The sequence below is a fragment of the Prinia subflava genome, assembly GCF_021018805.1.
Source record: "Prinia subflava isolate CZ2003 ecotype Zambia chromosome W unlocalized genomic scaffold, Cam_Psub_1.2 scaffold_41_NEW, whole genome shotgun sequence".
Lineage (NCBI taxonomy): Eukaryota > Metazoa > Chordata > Aves > Passeriformes > Cisticolidae > Prinia > Prinia subflava.
The window spans coordinates 623,345-641,778 of NW_026960614.1; the positions used below are offsets into that span (position 1 = coordinate 623,345).

Here is an 18,434-nt window from a genome sequence, read left to right on the forward strand (position 1 = left end):
GCAGTGTTGATGACCCGGGATCGGCACTGGGTGAACCCTGGACACAGCCTCTAGCGCACTGAGTCCCTCCCCTGTTCACAAATTCAGCCCATTCCGGGGTCCCCTTAAATACACTTTATTTTGCCCTCGGCCCCCAAAGTTCTTTGTTCTATTCTGCCACCCCATCTTCTGAATAGGCTTTCTGGGGAAAGATGAATAATAACTTTGGGTTTTTGTTCGGCCATCCCATCTGCAGAATAGACTTTCCAGGGAGAGATGAATAATAACTTTGGGTTTTTGTTCGGCCATCCCATCTGCAGAATAGACTTTCCAGGGAGAGATGAATAATAATTTTGGTTATTCAGAGTGTCTGAATAGAGAGTTGAAAGGGTGAATAGAGGTGGGTCCTCTTCCGATATTGCTGCCGAGATTGGTATCTTTTTTGATTGTTAGGCGTTTTACAGTTCCCTTGCCTAGAAAGAATCAGTCCACCCTCCTTTCTTGAGGTTAATGGTGGTGCTTCTCGTTTCTCCAGCTCCACCTTGAATTTCCTGGCAGTGGCTTTTGTTCACCCTGAAACATAATTGCTACAAGCCCGGGCTTACTGGTTTCATTGTCACAAGCCCGGGCTTGTTTTGTTACATTTATTTTTATATACATGTAACCTTATAACACAAACAATCCCGTTTTATAACTTTATGTGAAAAATGTGAAATGATTAATTCATGTTCTTATGGTTAATTGAAAAACTATAAAACTGTATAAATGTGTGTGTTGTATAAAAGTATATGTTTCAGGATACCTTGTAGCAGTTGGTGAAACCAAATCGTGAAAAGGCAGGCTCACATTCAGAAATAGACAAAAGGTTTACTGGAAAACCAGCAGTCTCCTCAATCACCAGGAGAAGACCCATCAAGATAAGGCGGCCAAGCGATCCACACCTGTGAAAAATAGAGTTATTTAATTCATGTTCTATAGATAATTATAAACTGGAAACTGTAATATATTGTATAAATGTATGATAGATTTGTACGTGCTCCACCCGCGTGCCTCACAGATTCCCATGGAGCACCTCTCCTGATCTTCCCGGTCCAGAAATAGAAGGTGAAAAAGACAAGGCGCAAACGCTGTCAGAAGAAGACAATTAACATCGCCAACCTACACCCTGACTACGTGCAGCAAGGACTTACTCTGGTCATTAGCCTACGTGCGGCAAGCCATCACACGCTGCTCAAGGACTTACTCTGGACATTAGCATTTGAATATGGACCGAGGGACTCTTTCAGGGCTTAATGTAAACACTCTTAATTGCCGGTGCTTAGCAGAAACAATGGGAAGAGTGCTGCCGAAGGGGAAATAAAGCCTATTTAAGCTGAGCCCCTAAGAGGGCGAATTCGTGTACCCAGCTAGAGACCAGACTGCCAGGCTCTGTGTCTAAGGGTCACCCTTGGCTCTTTTTCCCGGGAGAAACTCTGTCAAGTAGGTATCGCTGTTTGTGGGGGGGTTTTTTTGTTGCTTAAAATTCTGTGATTTGATTCCAAATTTTGTGATTTGAATTTTTAATAAACCAAATTATTGAATTTGGAAATAAATTGTCCTGGCGTTTATAACAACACCTCTGCTGACACCCTCACAGATCCTCAAGCATCATCATCCATATTTCGACCATTCATCAGCCATAAGGATCTATAGAAACTGGACATTAACATATCAACTGAGAGAAAGAACTCTTTCCAGCCTGGTCAGAGACACCCTTGGATTTGAATAGCTAGCCGGGAAACAAAGGGAAATATGGGGAAATATTGCCAGGGGCAGAATAAAGTGTATAAAAACTAAGCCCTGAACCGGGCAAATTTGTGAACCGAAGGGGAGGCAGCAGATGGCCAAGTTCTGTGTCTCACGGTTCACCCTTGGCATTTTCCTGGGAAAAAGACTGTCAAGTATCTCCGCTGTTGGTGGGTTTATCAAAATTCTGTAATTCGATTTTTGTCAATAAACCAAATTATTATTTTAATTGGAATATCGTATTGGCATTTATAACACTTTATAACACGAATTATCTCATGGCATTTATTACATGGCCCTTGATAGGTCCTTGTCTTTTTCCATAGAAATCTAAGGTCCTGACAGTGCAATATTCCATATTCTTTTTTCAACTAAAAACTAAACTGTGTTAACCCATAACAGTTACCAGTGCTGCATCTCTTGTTCTCTTTCCTCTTGTATCTCTGGGAATTCTACAAGTGAGCCATATCACAGAAGAGCAGATTCAGCCATCCATCATCAAAGGGTGCAGAGGAGATACTTCAAGGCACTGCAGAGAATGAAGATGCTGTGAGGATGTGGAAACCTGCTGTGCTTAGCTGTCTTTAAAGTCATACCCTTGTAGCTACTGCCCAGAAGAGGTGCATTTTGATTCAGACCAGTGCTAGAGGAGGAGGGGCAAGAGCAAATCTTTGCTGCTCTCTCCGCCCAGGCATGTTTACATTGCCAAGTGTTCCCATGCTCATCCAGTCGGTGTTTTCCTATTCTCAAAGCATCCTTTGCCCTGCAGTGCCTGCCCTGCTCAGCACAGCACTCATGCGGGTAGACTGGCATAACTACCCTGGCTGCTGCAGGTGGAAGGGCTGACACGCTGTACAGAGCTGACAGCTTTAATTTATGCACATTTTTAATATTTTTCCACATTCCTGGGAGCTTATACACACAGGAAAGGGAGCAATGTTCACACATATCCTTAAAACTATTGTGGAACATGCAGGCTTAGGAGATTGCAACCATATATGGGCTCCTTGGGGCTGGAGCATCCCTGGCAACTCTGGGAGGAGGATAGTTGGTGGAATTTCCTACGAAAGGACTATTAATAAAGACCAAATCCTTTTGTATATACACGTGTCTAAATACTGGACAACAGATTCAAGGCTTTGGTACCCCAGAATCCCGAACCTTACACAACTCCTACGCTCATTCAGAGATTTGTAGCCTCTGACCCAGGTTCTAAGTGCAGGGATTGTAAGGGCTGGAGATAGGAAAAGCACCAAGAGGGGCTGTTTAAGGACTGCAAGTCCCAAAGGAATATGCTCCAGAGCCCCTGGTCTCCAAACACTGTTCTGAGAGCAGACCTCTGGCAGCACTGAGCAGGGAAAGGCTAGAATTCTACTTTCCCCAGCCTTGAGCTCTCCAGTCACAGCTGCACCCCAACACCTCACCTCTGCAGCAGCCAGTACCCTGAGACTTTGCTTTTCTTCTTACCTGAGGTCCAGGAGCTTTCAGGGACATCAGAGCCTCTGTGCTGCTGTGCCACTCCCTGCTTAGCCATGACAGGGAGCAGGACAGCAGGAGCTGGACTGTCCCCAGTGCTGCTCCTGCCACCAAGGTGCAAAGCAGCCTCTGATGTTAACGTGGCCAAAGGCACCAGGTGTGTTGCAAATGCCTTTGGGATAAATGAGATACACATGGCTCCCAGCTGAGATGGGGAGGTAGAAAGCAGGGGGCACACACAGTGTTTGTGCTGGGCAGTGTTGCTATGTCTGCACTGGACATAGAGAGTACACAAACACTCCCAGTCCCTAGGTTGCCTCATTGGCTTGGCAGATTTTGTTAGGGTTGTCAGCAAGGACACCATTTCTCCATTTCCATATTACTTGCCTCGCCTATCAATTATTCTACAGTCACAGACACATGTAGCTAAAAGAGTTTTTTGCAATTTACTGTTGTGAAATTATATTTGGGCCCACCGGCATGTGAGAGGCACTTCCACCCCCACCTCCTCTCTTCACCTCACCAAGAAGTTTCCTCCATAAAACTCCCCACATCTGGTGAGAAACACTTTTTTGGAGTTGTGACAAGAAAAAGTCCTCTCGCAGCAGTGCAAACAGCCATGATGACCACAAATTGGCTGCAGATGTCAGCAAAGCCTAGTGTTAGGAATGGCCTAATGCCCCCCCCCCTTCCCCCCGGTGATGAGACACATGAGACACACACCGGCGAGACATGGGGGAAGGTGCCCTTGTGGGCTCAGTGCTGGTGGGGAGGGTTTGAACCAGCTCTGAGATGCATCAGCAGCTCCAGCAAGGGGTGCAGCTCATCTCTGACCAAAACTCATCCAGCAGTCAGCTTCTGGCCACTGGCCTTAACTCCTCATTCTGAAAGCTTAATAGGGAAAAAATGGCCAACAAGTAGCTGGGCTTAAAGGGGAAAACAAAGCCCAGGGGAGATGTCTGTGAGCACATCCATACTCCCAGGTGTTTGAGAAGGTGGTGGCTCCTGCAAGGGGGCTCAGGGTGTCAGAGCAGTCGATGTTGCAACAGGGTCTCCTCTCCTTTGTGCTGATAAGGACTCGGCTGGATGGTGCATGAGATGTGGTGAACCCGGCAGGGCATGGGAAGGGTCTCTGGAGCTGGGGTGGGCTGGGCTCTGCATGGCCCAGATCTGCAGGGACACAGTGGTGATGGACAATTGCTGTCCTTTCCAATATTGCCATCTAGAGGACCCAGCAAGGACCAGAGCTCCTTGCAGGCCATGATTAGATAAGGAAGAAGAATCAAAGCCTTGCTTTTTAAAAATTTTACCTCATATAAATGCTACCCCAGCATGATGTGGAGATGCAGAGCCAAGGGTGCAGAACTGTCTGTGGCTTTGGGTATGGTAATACAGGATTGCTCTAAAAACAGCCCTGTGATTTTTTGAGGCTGTAGATACCCAGTGTTGGCCCATTTCCCAGCACTTTACTGATCTCCGCATGAAGGTGGACAGATGGTACTGATTGAAAACTGCCATTCATCAGCTCAAACTGAACAGAACTAATAAAACAGGGACTAATCAGCAAATGACAACTCTGTGCACCTGCCTGCAAGGGAAGTCCCCCTCCCCAGACTATGCAGGGAACTGCCTTGTCCCTGATTGCTGTGCCTCTGAACAGTACCTATCCAAAATATTTGTATGGCTGATATGAGATGACAGCTCCTGGCCCAGTGGGTGCCCAGCTGCAGCTGCCTCTTCTGGGAAGGGTCGATGCAGACCAGAGGATCCCAGCTACATTTTGGGTGCTGGGGTTTCCACTCACCAATGGTGAGAGGCCTGAATCACACCTTGTTTCAAGGAAAAAATACATTTGAAGGGGTCTGCTGCAATTCTTCTGAGGGTTTGGGAAGGTGAAGGGCTGCCAAAAGGCATTTGTTCAATTGCTAAATGATGTCCTTGTTTGTTTTAGTTACATGCCCGAGTCCAACCCAAGCTGGCCTGGACAGCACGTATCCAGTGGGATTAGTGGTGTTTATTCCAACTGTTGGGATGTTGAGGTGGGAGTGTACAGTGGAATTAGCATTATTTTATAGCAAGAAAATAATATAACACCTTTGTCTCCTGTCCCGTTGCTGTGACTTCCAGTAGCACAGGCCACCCATGACCAGCGTTGACGCCAGGCAAGCCTCTCTCACTCAGTTTTTGTGAGCTGCAGTCTCAGTTTTGGGACAGCCCAGCAGGACAGCTCAGGATTCACCACCCCACACAAAGGCCACAGTCCCTTTGGAAATCAGCATAGACACCCCCTCAGCTGTCCGCTGCTATGGGTGGGAGATAAGTGTTACATAGGTATCAAGGCTACCCTCCTGCAGCCAGGCAGAGCTGTAAAAATGTGGTTTTACACCATCCAAGAGATGAAAGCTGTCCTTTGTGAACCAGAGCCCTCAGAAAGAGATTCCTGAAGTTTCTGAGGTGCCCTCTGCACTGAAGGATTGTAAAGAATTTGAACAACTTGCCTTTTCAGCAGGCACCAAAAAAAATGGTGTGGTGGGAGTCAGAGGGCAGAATCACCAGCCAGGAGCCCAAGTGCAAATTCAACAGTCCCAGGGGATATAAAAGCCTGGGAAAGCTCAGGAAACTTGATTTTGCAAACACCCCATGGTAATGCCTCTATGCAGGTCCACTCACTGCTCCAGGGCTGGGAGTGGGCAGCACTATCCCAGCTGGATTTGCTGCTCCTGTTAGCGTAGGAAAACATATAACCACACAAAGGTGATCATATGTCGGTTCTTTATTAGAGCACACGGGGGCAGGGGGCTTGCAAAAGCCCAGATCAGTGCTTGAGAGTACAAAGTTGCTTTGTGATTTTATACCTTCATGTTATACATATGTTAATTAACACCCACCCCTAACTACCAACTCCTCTGATCCTTAGTTACTATCACAAATCATACCTATTTTTCCTCTAAGTTATACTTGATTTGGTTAAGACAATTCTTCCCTAATTATCTCCTGGACTCAAGTCACACTCGATTCAGTTAAAACAATAGTATGATGCTAGTTACAGTAAGCTGACGTTCTGTTCCAAGGCCTAGTTGCCCGGCAGGTTTCAGGCTGTGTGTCTTCTAACCCCTACCACTTGTAATTAGTCGCTTGCAATGTAGAAATCATTTTTAACCCCATCCTATCACTCCTGGAGGAGCTTTTGGCAACCAGCACGGCTCTGCTCCCCAGCACTGTTCCTGCAAGGAAGGTGTGTCCCAGGAGCTGGGCTGAAGGCAGTGTGCACCCCAGCCCAGCTGCCCTCCAGTCCTTGGGGTCCAGCATCCGTGGCTGCTGCCAAAGGCCATGAACAAACTGGTCTCAGAAGGTCAAGTGGCACATTGTCACTTTGCTACAGATTTATTTCTATGTGAATTAATGAAACAGTACACAAAATTTAAAAAAAAATCTTTTATAGGCCCATAATCCTTCTTTCACAGTACAATGCAACAGTAAAAGATTTAGTCAGTGTAAACAGAAGGTCCAATAGTGATCATCAGCTATCACAGATCAGTTGCACAAACCCCATAGCTACGGGGTTAATGCCATTACCACACAAATCGACAGTGCCAGTACAAATCATAACTTTACCTACAATGCTTTTTTCATGTGCAAAAACCATGAAAATTCAATTTACAGAAGAAGGGCACCTTCTCTAAATCTTTGTGGGGACTGTAAAGTGCCTTCTCAGGACTGTCTTATCTATTTGGCAAAGGTCTCAGGCCCTGATTCTCCAAGGTACCCTTAATTCCATCTGCAGCACAAAGCATCAGAGCTCTACCTCTGCACACCAGGCATTCCTGTGTGCTCTCCTGCAGCCCAGCACAGAAAATAATCAGCTGAGGATGAATCCCATTAATTTATGAAATCACTCATGAATTTAAGCTTAGATAAATTCATTGACTAAGGCTATTCGAAACAGTCCTGGTTATATTATATATGGATCATAACGTAACCCGTAAAATCATCATTGGTTAACTTTTTCCTTTCATGTACTTAACTGAATTGTTATTGGTGTAAAAGCTGAGGCTTATGGGTAATGTGTTGGCAAGTTTACATTGAGTGGATAAATTACTGAAGTCAAAGGGTCAGAGGAAGAGAGGAATGCTACCACAGCCATGGGAAAACATCAACTGATGGCCACCATGCAGCAAATTTGCATCTCAGCTGGGAATGCCTGGGAGGGAGCCCTGGGGGAGCAGAACTGTTCTGCACCTCCAGCTGCACCAACTCTTTAAACTGAATTCATAGTCAGGCTATACAGGAAAAAACAAGAGGTAGTTATTTATCATACCTCTTCAAAAACAGAGAACGAACAAAAAACAGGATGTAGAAGTGATGCAGTAAACCTAAAATCAACAGGTTTCTACTTTTTTTTTTTCCCTCCTTTTTTTGTTTTTTTTAAACATATGAAGTTAAGTTACAGACATCATATAAAATGCACACTCACTTTATGGAATTCCTGCATAGTAGGAAACAAAGGCCAGTGCTAATCCAACTTTGTTAGCAATGGGATGCCATTTACAGGTGCAAGGAAGATGCCTCAAATATACTCAAATATAAACAGAGCATTACCCCCCTTCTAGGGAAGTCCTACGGCAACACTTACACATTTTGTTCAGAAGGAAAAAGAAAGCATTTTCTTGGGAATAAACTGCCAAAATAACTATCGTTTCACATCCATAAATTTAAGGCAATGTTACTTAGACCTGATAAAAAGAAAAAACAACCGTGTAGATTTATTTTCTCAACTATTCATATACACTTGAAACTTCAGGACTTTCTGTCTCCAACTCTCAGGTGGTGCTGGGGAAAACAGCTGTGGGGACACTGCTCTGAGGTCTCAGGGTCAGATCCTGAGAGATGCAGAGTTTGTTCCAAAGACAGCTAATGGGAGCTGTGAGTGCTCAGACTCACCTGGCTCTCTTTCATGCATTTTCATTCTAAATAGCTCTGTTTAAGCCCTCTGGAGAGGGTTAACTCCAGAATGGATCTGTAGTGCACCAGTAACCCTGAAAGGTTTGTATAGCAAAACTGTAGATAAAATAGACAATAAAATTACATACAGTAAATTTCCATGATTCCCCCTTTCCAGGAGAAAAAAGATGTCAGGGTTAACAGTTTCACTGCACCTTTAGCCATTCCCATAACTACAGAACAAATCTTTTAACACTAGTGTGAAATCATAAATTGTTCTGTGCTCTTCCTTGAAAAATAAAAACGTAAATTAAGACCAAAATTCAACTCGCAAACATTTCTCATTAAATGATAAGAGACACAAGAAAGGTCGGGTGGAGACTGCAGACACACAGCATGCTAAGGAGTGTTGGGGGTTACATTTTTTTTTCTTACAGTTTTTTCCCATAAGTTATCAGGAAACTAACTACTGAGTATTTATGGGTGCTTGAGGAAAACAAAGAAGTGGCCAAAGGAGAGTGCAGCACTGGGCTACACCTTTTTTTGGTCTCTGAGAGTTTTCTCTTGGAGAGGAAAAGATACCTCGAGGTTTGGGGGCAAGTAAAGGACGGGGGTGGGGGCAGCTGCTCTCTCTCTTGCTCTCGGCATCAGAGAGAGGATGGGCAGGCTATTGCTTGCTGTGGGAGTTCACTGTCACCACCAAGTCCGATCCTGGGAAATCTACCATCATCTGCTCCTGTGTCCAGGAATTCTGAGCTCGAATCCTCCTGCCCTGCTGGAGCTGGGCCGGCCCTGTCCCACCACCACTTCTTTGGCACTGCTTTGAGGCTTTTTGCTACGCTGTACCCCCACACTGCCCTGCCCTGCCAAGACATCCCTGCTGTTCCAGCTGCCACTGATGGAGCTTCTGATATATCTCATCCACCAGCCCGGGATTTTCCACCGTTCCAGCTTGGTGCTCTGAGTCCTGCAGGGGCACCGAGATCAGACCACCCTGGGCTTTGTGAAGCAAAGCTCTTCAAGGTTCCTGGTTCTGTTTTGTTGTTAATGCTGTAGTTGTTGTTTGTTTTGCCTTGTTATACATACTAGTAAAGAACTGTTATTCCTATCCCCATATCTTTGCCTGAGAGCCCACTTAATTTTCAAAATTGTAATAATTTGGAGGGAGGGGGTTTGAATTCTCCATTCCAAGGGAGGCCCTGCCCTCCCTAATAGACACCTGTCTTTCAAACTAAGACAAGGAGTGACCAAAAAAAGTGCAATGGTTTCTGACTCTGTGGGAGAACGGATGGACGGCTCCCCTTCAGTACCAGATGGATGCCTCTGGAGAGTTCCAGAGGTACCATGTGGATCTGCAGCCCTAAAGCTCGAGTTTGAGGTTGGCTGGGCTCCACAGCCCCATGTGCAGCTGCAGCAGCTCTGCACACCTTGGCTACATTTGTGACTGCAGGACAGGGATTCACCCATGCAAAGACATGGCCACTTCCCAAATGTGAAGTTTAGTTGCCAAAAGAGAATTTGATGACTGGTTCTAGAAAGCTGCTTGAGCTGGACTCAGACCTAAAATCTGTGCATGCCTGGTGTAGTTTCTGTGGGATAACCTCCTTCTCCTGAACGCAACTACAGACACCAGCCATCCCTCTCTCCTTCTCCCATCCAAGCAGCCAGACATCCGCAGCCCTTGCTGTCAGCTTTGGCCGGGGTCTGCCATGAGCCCACTAAAGCAGGGCTTGGGCAGAGGGTCACTAAAAAGCAGAAAGTCTCCAGGTTCTCACAGTGAAACAAATTTATCACCATCCACTGCCTGGCAAGAGTGTCTGTGGGCAGATTTTCTGCTGATATTTCAAACGTGACTATCCAAAGATCAGAGACCAAAAGAAACTCAACAATCCTCATCGGACTAGAAAGCAATTTCCACGGCTCACCAGCAACTCCCTACCCTCCTTTTCCAGGTTTGAAGGATGAACAAGGAGTCACAGCTCCTTTACTCACCTGCTGGAAACTAAACCCTTAATCAAATCACACATTAATGAAGCTCACTGTGTGCAAAATACTCTTACGCTAAAACAGTTCCACCCTACATAGTGCAGTCAACACAGTTTTTAACTTAAATTTGCTGCTTGTTCTTTACAAGTGCTTGGCAGAGAATATTTATATTCTTTTGACACCATATAAATAATATTTATACAGCTTAGACATTTTGAGACATGCATTAGACTTTAGGTAGTATATACTTCTTGATCATATATGCAAATATTACTGTCAATTAAACCGAGCAACCTTATGCCGGACCATGTCTCGCATTATCCAGGATGTTTGATGGGGGCTCCGAATCGTCCATGGGTAGGACCAGGCGTGTTCCCCGGATCACGAGTTCATGGTCCCCAAAAGCCAGCTCCTGGTCCAGGGCATTCTCCAAGCTGTTCCCCACGAACCGCCGGGATGTGCCGCTGGACGCCACCGAGTCGGTGTTCACTGTGGAGTCCCCGTACGTCAGGCTGATGTCCCCATCGTTCAGAATGAGGTCTGAGTCATCATCCTTCAGCTGCTCTTGATTCTGGAGAAGAAACAGGAGGAAAGTGCTGTTAAACTCTTCCAGAATGGCCATTTACAATCGCATGGTGATGGTGACTGAGCAGAGATAGAGGCACCGAGTCACAGGCTCTCCTGCACCATGACCAGAACCAGATGTGACACACACATCTCAGAGCCCAGGTGACTCACACCACACAGAATCTCTCTGCAGACTGCCTAAAAGGGCTCTCCCAGCTCTCTTTTTTCTGGTGCCATAGCCAGGTACTCAGGGAATGTAGCATTTGTGGCTTTGACCGTATCAAATACTCATGAGCACAGGAATTGCATTTCTGACCCATCACAGTCATTTCTGGTTTGTCAGGAAACCTGATGCTGATACTGTGCAGACAGGGCAGGAAGACTCCTGGCATGGACAGCTGCCATTGCACGGGGCCCCTGGGCACAGCAATGCTGGCTACCTTTCTGGTTGGGAGTGATGCAGCTGAAAGGGCTGCAGGAATGGCTCAGCTGTAAGGCTGGAAGCAAGCAGGGGATAGGGAATTGTGTGTCCTCCCAGCTGGGCCTGGGGAAAGACAGCTGTGACAACTTCATTGAGCCAGTCACTGAAGAACCACCATGAATACACCACAAACCCCTTCATGACCTAACAGCAGGCTGGAAAAGCAAAATACTCATGGAAATTAGTTCATCCATCAGCCCCGATATCTAATTTCCTTCATGCTCCCAGCTTGATGCTGCAGAGTAGCATCCTAAAGAGAAACAAAAACACATCAAACTCACAACACTGTGACAGAAAGGAAACTAAAGGACTCACCTCGTACGCCTGCAGGCTCGTCAGGCACTGGGCAACAGGCCCACAGCATCCTGGGAGTGTGGTGGTCAGTGGGGGACCACTGTGTGTCAGGAGAGGCTTTAGATAGCTACAGAGAGGGTTAAGGAAAAAAGAGGAATGGGGCCATGTCAGTGAGTCAAGAGCTGGGAGGGCAGCACTGAAGGACTCAGCATTGCAAGGAAATCACAGAGAAAAGAAACAAAAATGGGTGGAAGAACAGAAGTTGTAATGGTGTGCAACGAGAATGCAACCAAACACTGCAGGACACAGTCCTGGTAAGATGCTCAACAGCATCGCTTGTCCCATCCCCCTGTCCCCCTCAGCCTAACATCTCTCCTCCACTAATTCACAGCACAGCATCTGGAAGGGAGGAGAGGTACAGATCTACCAAGAGAGACTGCAAGTAAGAAAACTCCCACCCCTTCCTCCCCACCTGCCCCTGGGATTAAGGACCCCCAGGATTCCAGTCTTGGAGAGCCCAGCTTTGAACGGAACTGCTGCTGCATTCTCACTGAGAGAGCGTGGAAATTGTCATTTCTCGCAGCCACAGACACGAGTAGGTGCAGACCAAAACACAGCAATGTCATGGGAAAGCAATCACTGGCTCCTCTGCTAAGCAGGGAGCAAGTCATGGTCCAAGTGAGAGGTGTCTGGGCAGTGGGATCTGACATGGCATACACCGACTGCCACCCAAGGATATTTGTGGTCGAAGTTGTACCACATGCGGAAAAGCCAAGCGCTTTCAGCCTTTGTGCTCCTCCTCTCGCTCTCTGGGACACCCTGTGGGAGAGCAAAACAGTAAAGAGGGGCAGGACAACATGCCATGACCTGGATCAGGGCCAGGAGACCCCATGGGATGCTGGATTATCCCCAGGGGACACAAAGAGACAGACTTTCCCACTGCTTCTTGAGAAGAAGCCTTTGGCTGCCGTGTGTATAAGGATGTTCACATGACAACAGGCTGCATTTAGCAGCATTCAACTGCCTCAGGGAGGTGTTATCAAAGCACAGAGTGACCATTTTGCTGCTAGAGCCTTCCAGTGTCTGGCCCTAAGGTTTAAAGTGCCTCAGAGCCAGCAGCTGCACCCAGACATCACATTTAATAGTGACTGACAGATCCAACCTCCATCAGATCTCACCTGACACTGCTGCATGCAAATAATTGTGTGTTATGGGAACTCCAGGCTTCCTTTTAGTCAGAGAAAAAAATAAAAACTGTGTGGAGGGGACTGTGAATACAATTACACATTTCATAGAAATCTGGCTTACAGATTATGGCCCTGGGCTGGCTGTTGCATTTGATGCTTTCCCTCCAGGAGGTAAACAGCTCAATAAATGGCTCTGAATAAAATGAATCTCCAAGGTGTGGAATCCACACTGAAACCAAGGAGAGCCACAGCACGACCAGGCTGCAGACACATGAATGAGACAACTGGAACTACCAGGCAGGAAAACTCCCAGGGCTGTGGGGCTCCAGCACTGATCTCAGTGTGGTCAGTGGTTGCCACATAACTACCTGTTATAGGTTGACACAGTTTGGCTTTTAGTTAAAGTAGAAATAGTGTCCTGGCAGGACTTGGGAATTGTTTTGAAACTGGCACTTATCAGAGTCTATTTCTGAATATTGACATATTGTTGAACTATTGAAGAAGCTAGATGCGACTTTGAGGAATACCCATATAAAATTCTGAGTGAGGGTAACTCTTCTCTTTCTTCCTGATCACTCGAACAGGTAACATCAAGCCAGGCTGTTCCCTTAGGATGGCCTAGGCCGTCCCGGCCCTGCTGCTCCCTTCCCCTTGGGGGGGGAAGTCGGCTTAGGGCCTGGCCGTGCCTCTGGGCTCCAGCTGGCTGGTGGGGGAGGTGGCCAGAGGCCTGGAGCCAGCCGAGCCAGGAGGGAGCGGCAGGAGCTGGGCCCCTGATAACACCGTTGGGCCCAGCTGCACTGAGCCTACTTTGATTGCCACTAAGGGATAAGCAAAGACACCCCCCCCCCCCCTTCCCTTTCTTCTGGTGACTCTTAAGCTGGGAAAGAAGGGGGTGGAGAGAAGAAAAGCCAAGCCTCTTCAGAGCGGCCGATCACATTGACTATTGCAGACTTGGGCAGATTTAACTTTTTCTTAGCAAGATGAAGCTTTCAGAACTCTAACTCTTTCCCTGAGAGAGAGAGAAGAGTGATTTAACACTAGAGAAACAGCATGACATGAAGTCAGCGAAAGAATTGATAAAGATTATTAGAAAGAGGGATTGAGGAAGTGGACATTTCTGACTAGACTTCTCTAGATGTAAACCATAGAAACTAGACTAACATACCTCTTCAAGTTGTGAGAAGATATGCATTTAGAGAGATGTGCAAATTTGTGTGTAAATTTTGAACAAAGGTGTGTATGATGGACTAAGTGATATTGATCTTATGAGATGCTTGAACAGAGATAAAGATAAGTCTATTGTGCTGATGAAGTGAGAAGATATCTCTGTTCCCTGAGAAGAATCTTTTGTTCTTTTGAGTTGTGCATCTTTAAAAAGTGACACCCTAATATGCAAAAGTCTAAACCCATGACCCATAAGCAGCCTGAGAAACTGCTAATAAGAAGAGTCACAGAAGCAGTTTTTACCAGGCAGCTGCTTTTGTGGCAGTTAAAACCCACAAGAAAACAGTAGAAAAATTCCATAGGAACATCAAGAGAGATTCCTCTCCCAAAGTGATAGAAGACTATTTTTAAATGGTGAAACTGACTGAAAATCATAGTTTTGTCTCTCTGTGTTAGTTGTGAGAAAGTAAACAGTTTGTAAAGAAGAGAGAAGAGTTTTGAAAAGTTCAAATTTTCCTTTTTTTTAATTTCAATTTTTTTCCTTTTTTTTCCCCTTCCTTTAGTGTGTGTTAATAAAACTATCTTTTCAACTTTTAAGTTAGGCCTGTTTTGCCTTTTTCCTCCCAAAAGTCTATCTCACAGAAAGAAAAGAAAGTAAGCACAATGTGGAATTGCATTTTATGGAAATGGTTTGCTCTTGTTCACCCCTGGAAAATGTATGGTTTATCCCAATTTAAACCACAACAGCACAAATTTAGTGCATCAGCCAAAAAAAGTTAAAATCAGCGAATGTAAAACGACTACACTACCCACAGGAAAAGGGGGTAAGCAGGGGCTGAGGGTACCCATGGGTAAAAGTGGGGCAGAAGATGCTACATAAAATGAGTCAGTAAATGGTGTTTCTGTACCACCCTGGACACTGAGATGAGGCAGAGCCTCCATGTCATGCTCACTTTGGGTTTTACTTCAAATCCAGCAAGGGAGAGACTGAATCTATTGCAGCAGCAACATGGACTGACTAAACAGTCCAGCATTGCTTCTGTGCTCTTCTTTCCAGCTAAGTCAAAACAAGGCTCATGAAAACCAGAGAGCACAGAAAAGCTGTGACTCCCACTGAGTGCAAACTCTTTCACAGGGGGAGCTAAAAACTCCTGCAGCTGGAAGGATGCAGAGGATAGACAGGCATTCACAGGGTCAGGATATAACCCCTGCCCTGAGGGTGCAGTGCAGATTCCTCTGCAGAGGTGCCCAGCAGAGCACACTCACCACGTTCTCCTGATCCGCATCCACACCGACCCTGTGAGGAGAGAACAAGCACAGTGTCACACACAGTGCCAGGGTTGGGATTTGGGGAGAAGGACCAGATCTGCTTCTGGTCTCTGAAACCTGTGCAGCCTGAGGTGAGAGCAGGCCGAGGGGGAGGCCGTGCTGAGCCAGGGGAGCCCCGCACTGACCGGATGTTGAGGCAGGACAGCATGGCTGTGGTCCCCCCACCGAAAACCCACACCGTGAAGAAGACAATGAGCAGGATGGTGCTGAACATCATCTGCCGGGCGTATGTGGCCGTGTCACGGATGGCCAGGGTGAAGGCCATGGCTCCGCGCAGCCCTGCGGGAAGGGAGAGCACAGGAGCTGTGTCAGCCCCCAGCACAGGCCATCCCCATAGCCAGCTTCCCACCTGGGGTTTACATCCTGCTGCCCCTCTGCTGGGATCACCAGGGGAGAATAGTGATGATTTTGTCACCCCTCTTTCCGAGCCCAGAAAGGCAAACCCTCCTCCTGCCCCATGCCATGCACTTGAAGCAGGACAAGAGGAGCTCATTCCTACATCTCAAACCACTGTGTCCCTTCCTGCCCAGCCTCCCCTCCAGACATTGCCCATAAGAGATTTAGAGTTGAGTAAGGAGTATTTCCAGGTTCTCAGGGGCAAGGAAGTGCCAATGGGCCACATGGTCAAAGGAAGGATGCAGTAACGTACCAGCAAACATCATCATGTGTTGCAAATTCATTCCAATCTTATTTTTTCTCCCCAAATTCAGTAAAAATGACAATGGGTAAATATTGGCAGCTCTTCCTAGGAAGACAGCAAGCTGTATTTGCACATGTTAAGGAAATTGCTCTTCCTGTGTCTCCCATCACATCCCACCTGCACACAGAGCCAGTTTCTACTGCCCAAAGGAAACTGGGAGCCGCAGAAATGCCAGTGCTCTGGATGCAAAGAAAACCCAGCTCTGAGTGCTACAGCACTGTGGGAAGAGCAGGCTACTGCCCTGCTGAAACACAGCACACACTGCAATTCAGGAATATCATACAGAGACAAGCACAAATAAACAAAGGTAATGATAAAAGGACATGTTAGACAAGTGAGGAGAGAAAACTCACCATTTCCCACAGTACGCTCTCTGCTGCCTGCTGCCAGGTCCATTTTGCACCCCAAGAATTATTTGTCTTCTGTGAAGCTCAAGTCATCACAGCTATGACAACCCCTCTGACATTCCTCAGCATGCCATACTTCACAGCTGGGTTTGAAGCTTTAAGCCAAGTCCCATTCCCAAAGATTATTCAGCAAAATGAAAGCAGCAGCCATTGAGAAGGAAAAAAAACCAAACTAATACCCTTTCTGTTTTCACAGCCTGCAAGATACAAGAACCACCAGCCCCTTCATATTGCTTTTTATCTTTGAAGCTGTGTCTTTTAATACCAGCACCCAGATGGCAAAAATAATCTTGGAGCCAGTATTCAGCACAGCCTTGAATAATATGGAAAACGCTTCTAGCTTTTATGTTCTTTCCTGAACATCACAATTTGCATAAGAGACTTATTTCATGATCTCTCTCATGAATGAGCTATTTCATCAGCGAGTTAGCCAGTTCCCACTGAAGAGGCACAGCACAAAATTCCAATCTAACAGCCCAAATGGCATTTCTCTGTTCTCCACCCCTTCTGCCCTACTGCAACCCTACAAAAGCTGATCAGGGAAATTCAGCTGAGCCTGCTGCAAACCCACAGACCAGCACTGGTAAAAACATTTTGTTTACCAGTATAAACTTGCATCAGTGCTGGCAAAGGGTGAAAATAATTCTGTACATTTAACTGGCTTTCCTGTGATGTGAAAAAAATTCCTTCAAAATTCTTGTTTTTTCTGAGACATACCAGGGCCCTTGTTCCATTAGCATCAGCCTGCAGAACAGGAAATCCTTTCTCGTGACAGCATTCAGAGGCATCTACTGTAGCTGTAACTGTGATGTTTGACCAAAAAAAGGCTTTTTTTCAAGGTTAACCAAGTGCACTAGCAGAGAAAAGAGGAAATAAACAGCTAAACCAGGCAGCCCCCCTTTGCAAAGCCCCTCCTGGTGCCACATGACAATGCCTGGCATTGGCATCATGGTCACACTGAATGATGAACTGCAGCAGTTGATTCAGATGCCCACAAGACAAGAGAAGAGAGGGAAAAGAAAAACAACAGAAAAGCTGGAAAAAGAATCTCTGTCTTCTTAAAATAACTAGCAAAGGCATCACTACATGGCAGAAATCTCCTTTTAAAATAAAGCTAGACTGACTGAAAAAATACAAACCCATTCATTTGAATGCAAAATACAAATTGGGAATGAGGCACCTCTCTCTTTCTGTCTTATAAATTGGGCTCCAAAGGATACAAAAGCTCCCATCACAAAGGTAGGGTTAAAGACATGGTTCTGGAAGGTGAACAGTGCAAGTCCCATGTAAGAGAAGATGAAGTTTTCTGCCAAGAAATTCAGAAGCTCAAACAACTGAAAGAGGAAAAACAAATTAAAAGTGAGTTAGACATAATATAGATTTAACAAGAAAAGCATGTTAGCCCATCTGTCATGCAATAAATACTTCTGCAGAAGCAACCCTAGTGAAATGCAGCTGTAAGAAGACAGATGCATCTAATTCTGGCCAAAGGGAAGGAAAAATATTGAATTTGAAATTCAGAGAGGCTGAAGGGGTCTGAGGAGTTCTCACCTGCTTAGTTCTGTGTTGGGACTCTGTAGATAAGTTGTTATAGGTATAATGGGCCTGTGTGATCCCACAGAAGAGCACAGCCACCACACCTGGGGAGCAGAGCATCACATTAGACTCCTGGTCAGGAAAAGGGAGCCGGGTTGCACCTCAGGCCTGTAGGGAACTGTGAGAGTCGGGGCTCGAAGGTCCCTGGTTTTCCCTCATGACCTTTGTCAAGGACCCCCATCAAGGAAGGGACTGCGTGCAAGGGGCTCGGGCCTAAGCCATGGTGCGTGTTTGCCAAGCATTGAGCTGCAGGTGTGTCCACTGGACTGGAGCTGGCTCCCATGGGAACATGTACGAAGACAATGGATGGCTGGACAGCCTGCGCTTACCAGCGACCAGTCCCAGACCTGCTTGTCCCAAACCTGCCTGATCTGAACGGTTGCACCTGGTTCCCAGAGCAACGGGGCTCCTCACAATGACTCTCGGGTGCTCCCCCCACATTGGCTGGGTGCCCCCCGCTTCTGAAATGACTATAAAAGCTTCCCCCTGTGACTCACACTTTGAGATCTCCCCATGGACAGAAGACGGATCCATTGACCAGA

At 46.4% G+C, this 18,434-nt stretch overlaps 1 protein-coding gene across 3 annotated transcripts in view; it reads right to left on the reverse strand.

The window, feature by feature from the left end:
- Nucleotides 1-5,993: 5,993 nt before the first annotated feature.
- LOC134565217 (sodium/hydrogen exchanger 6-like) overlaps nucleotides 5,994-18,434 on the reverse strand; it is a 28,186-nt gene continuing 15,745 nt past the window's right edge. Inside the window, exons 9-16 of one of the 3 annotated variants that reach the window (XM_063424712.1) lie at nucleotides 17,848-17,936; nucleotides 17,517-17,630; nucleotides 15,839-15,950; nucleotides 15,315-15,468; nucleotides 15,127-15,157; nucleotides 12,249-12,328; nucleotides 11,531-11,636; nucleotides 5,994-10,738 (exon numbers count right to left, since the gene is read on the reverse strand). In XM_063424712.1, coding sequence (XP_063280782.1) covers nucleotides 10,463-10,738; nucleotides 11,531-11,636; nucleotides 12,249-12,328; nucleotides 15,127-15,157; nucleotides 15,315-15,468; nucleotides 15,839-15,950; nucleotides 17,517-17,630; nucleotides 17,848-17,936 — 962 coding nt within the window. In that variant the 3' untranslated portion in view covers nucleotides 5,994-10,462. The remainder of the gene's footprint in view (nucleotides 10,739-11,530; nucleotides 11,637-12,248; nucleotides 12,329-15,126; nucleotides 15,158-15,314; nucleotides 15,469-15,838; nucleotides 15,951-17,516; nucleotides 17,631-17,847; nucleotides 17,937-18,434) is intronic. The other 2 variants (XM_063424710.1, XM_063424711.1) reach the window with 2 other exon arrangements.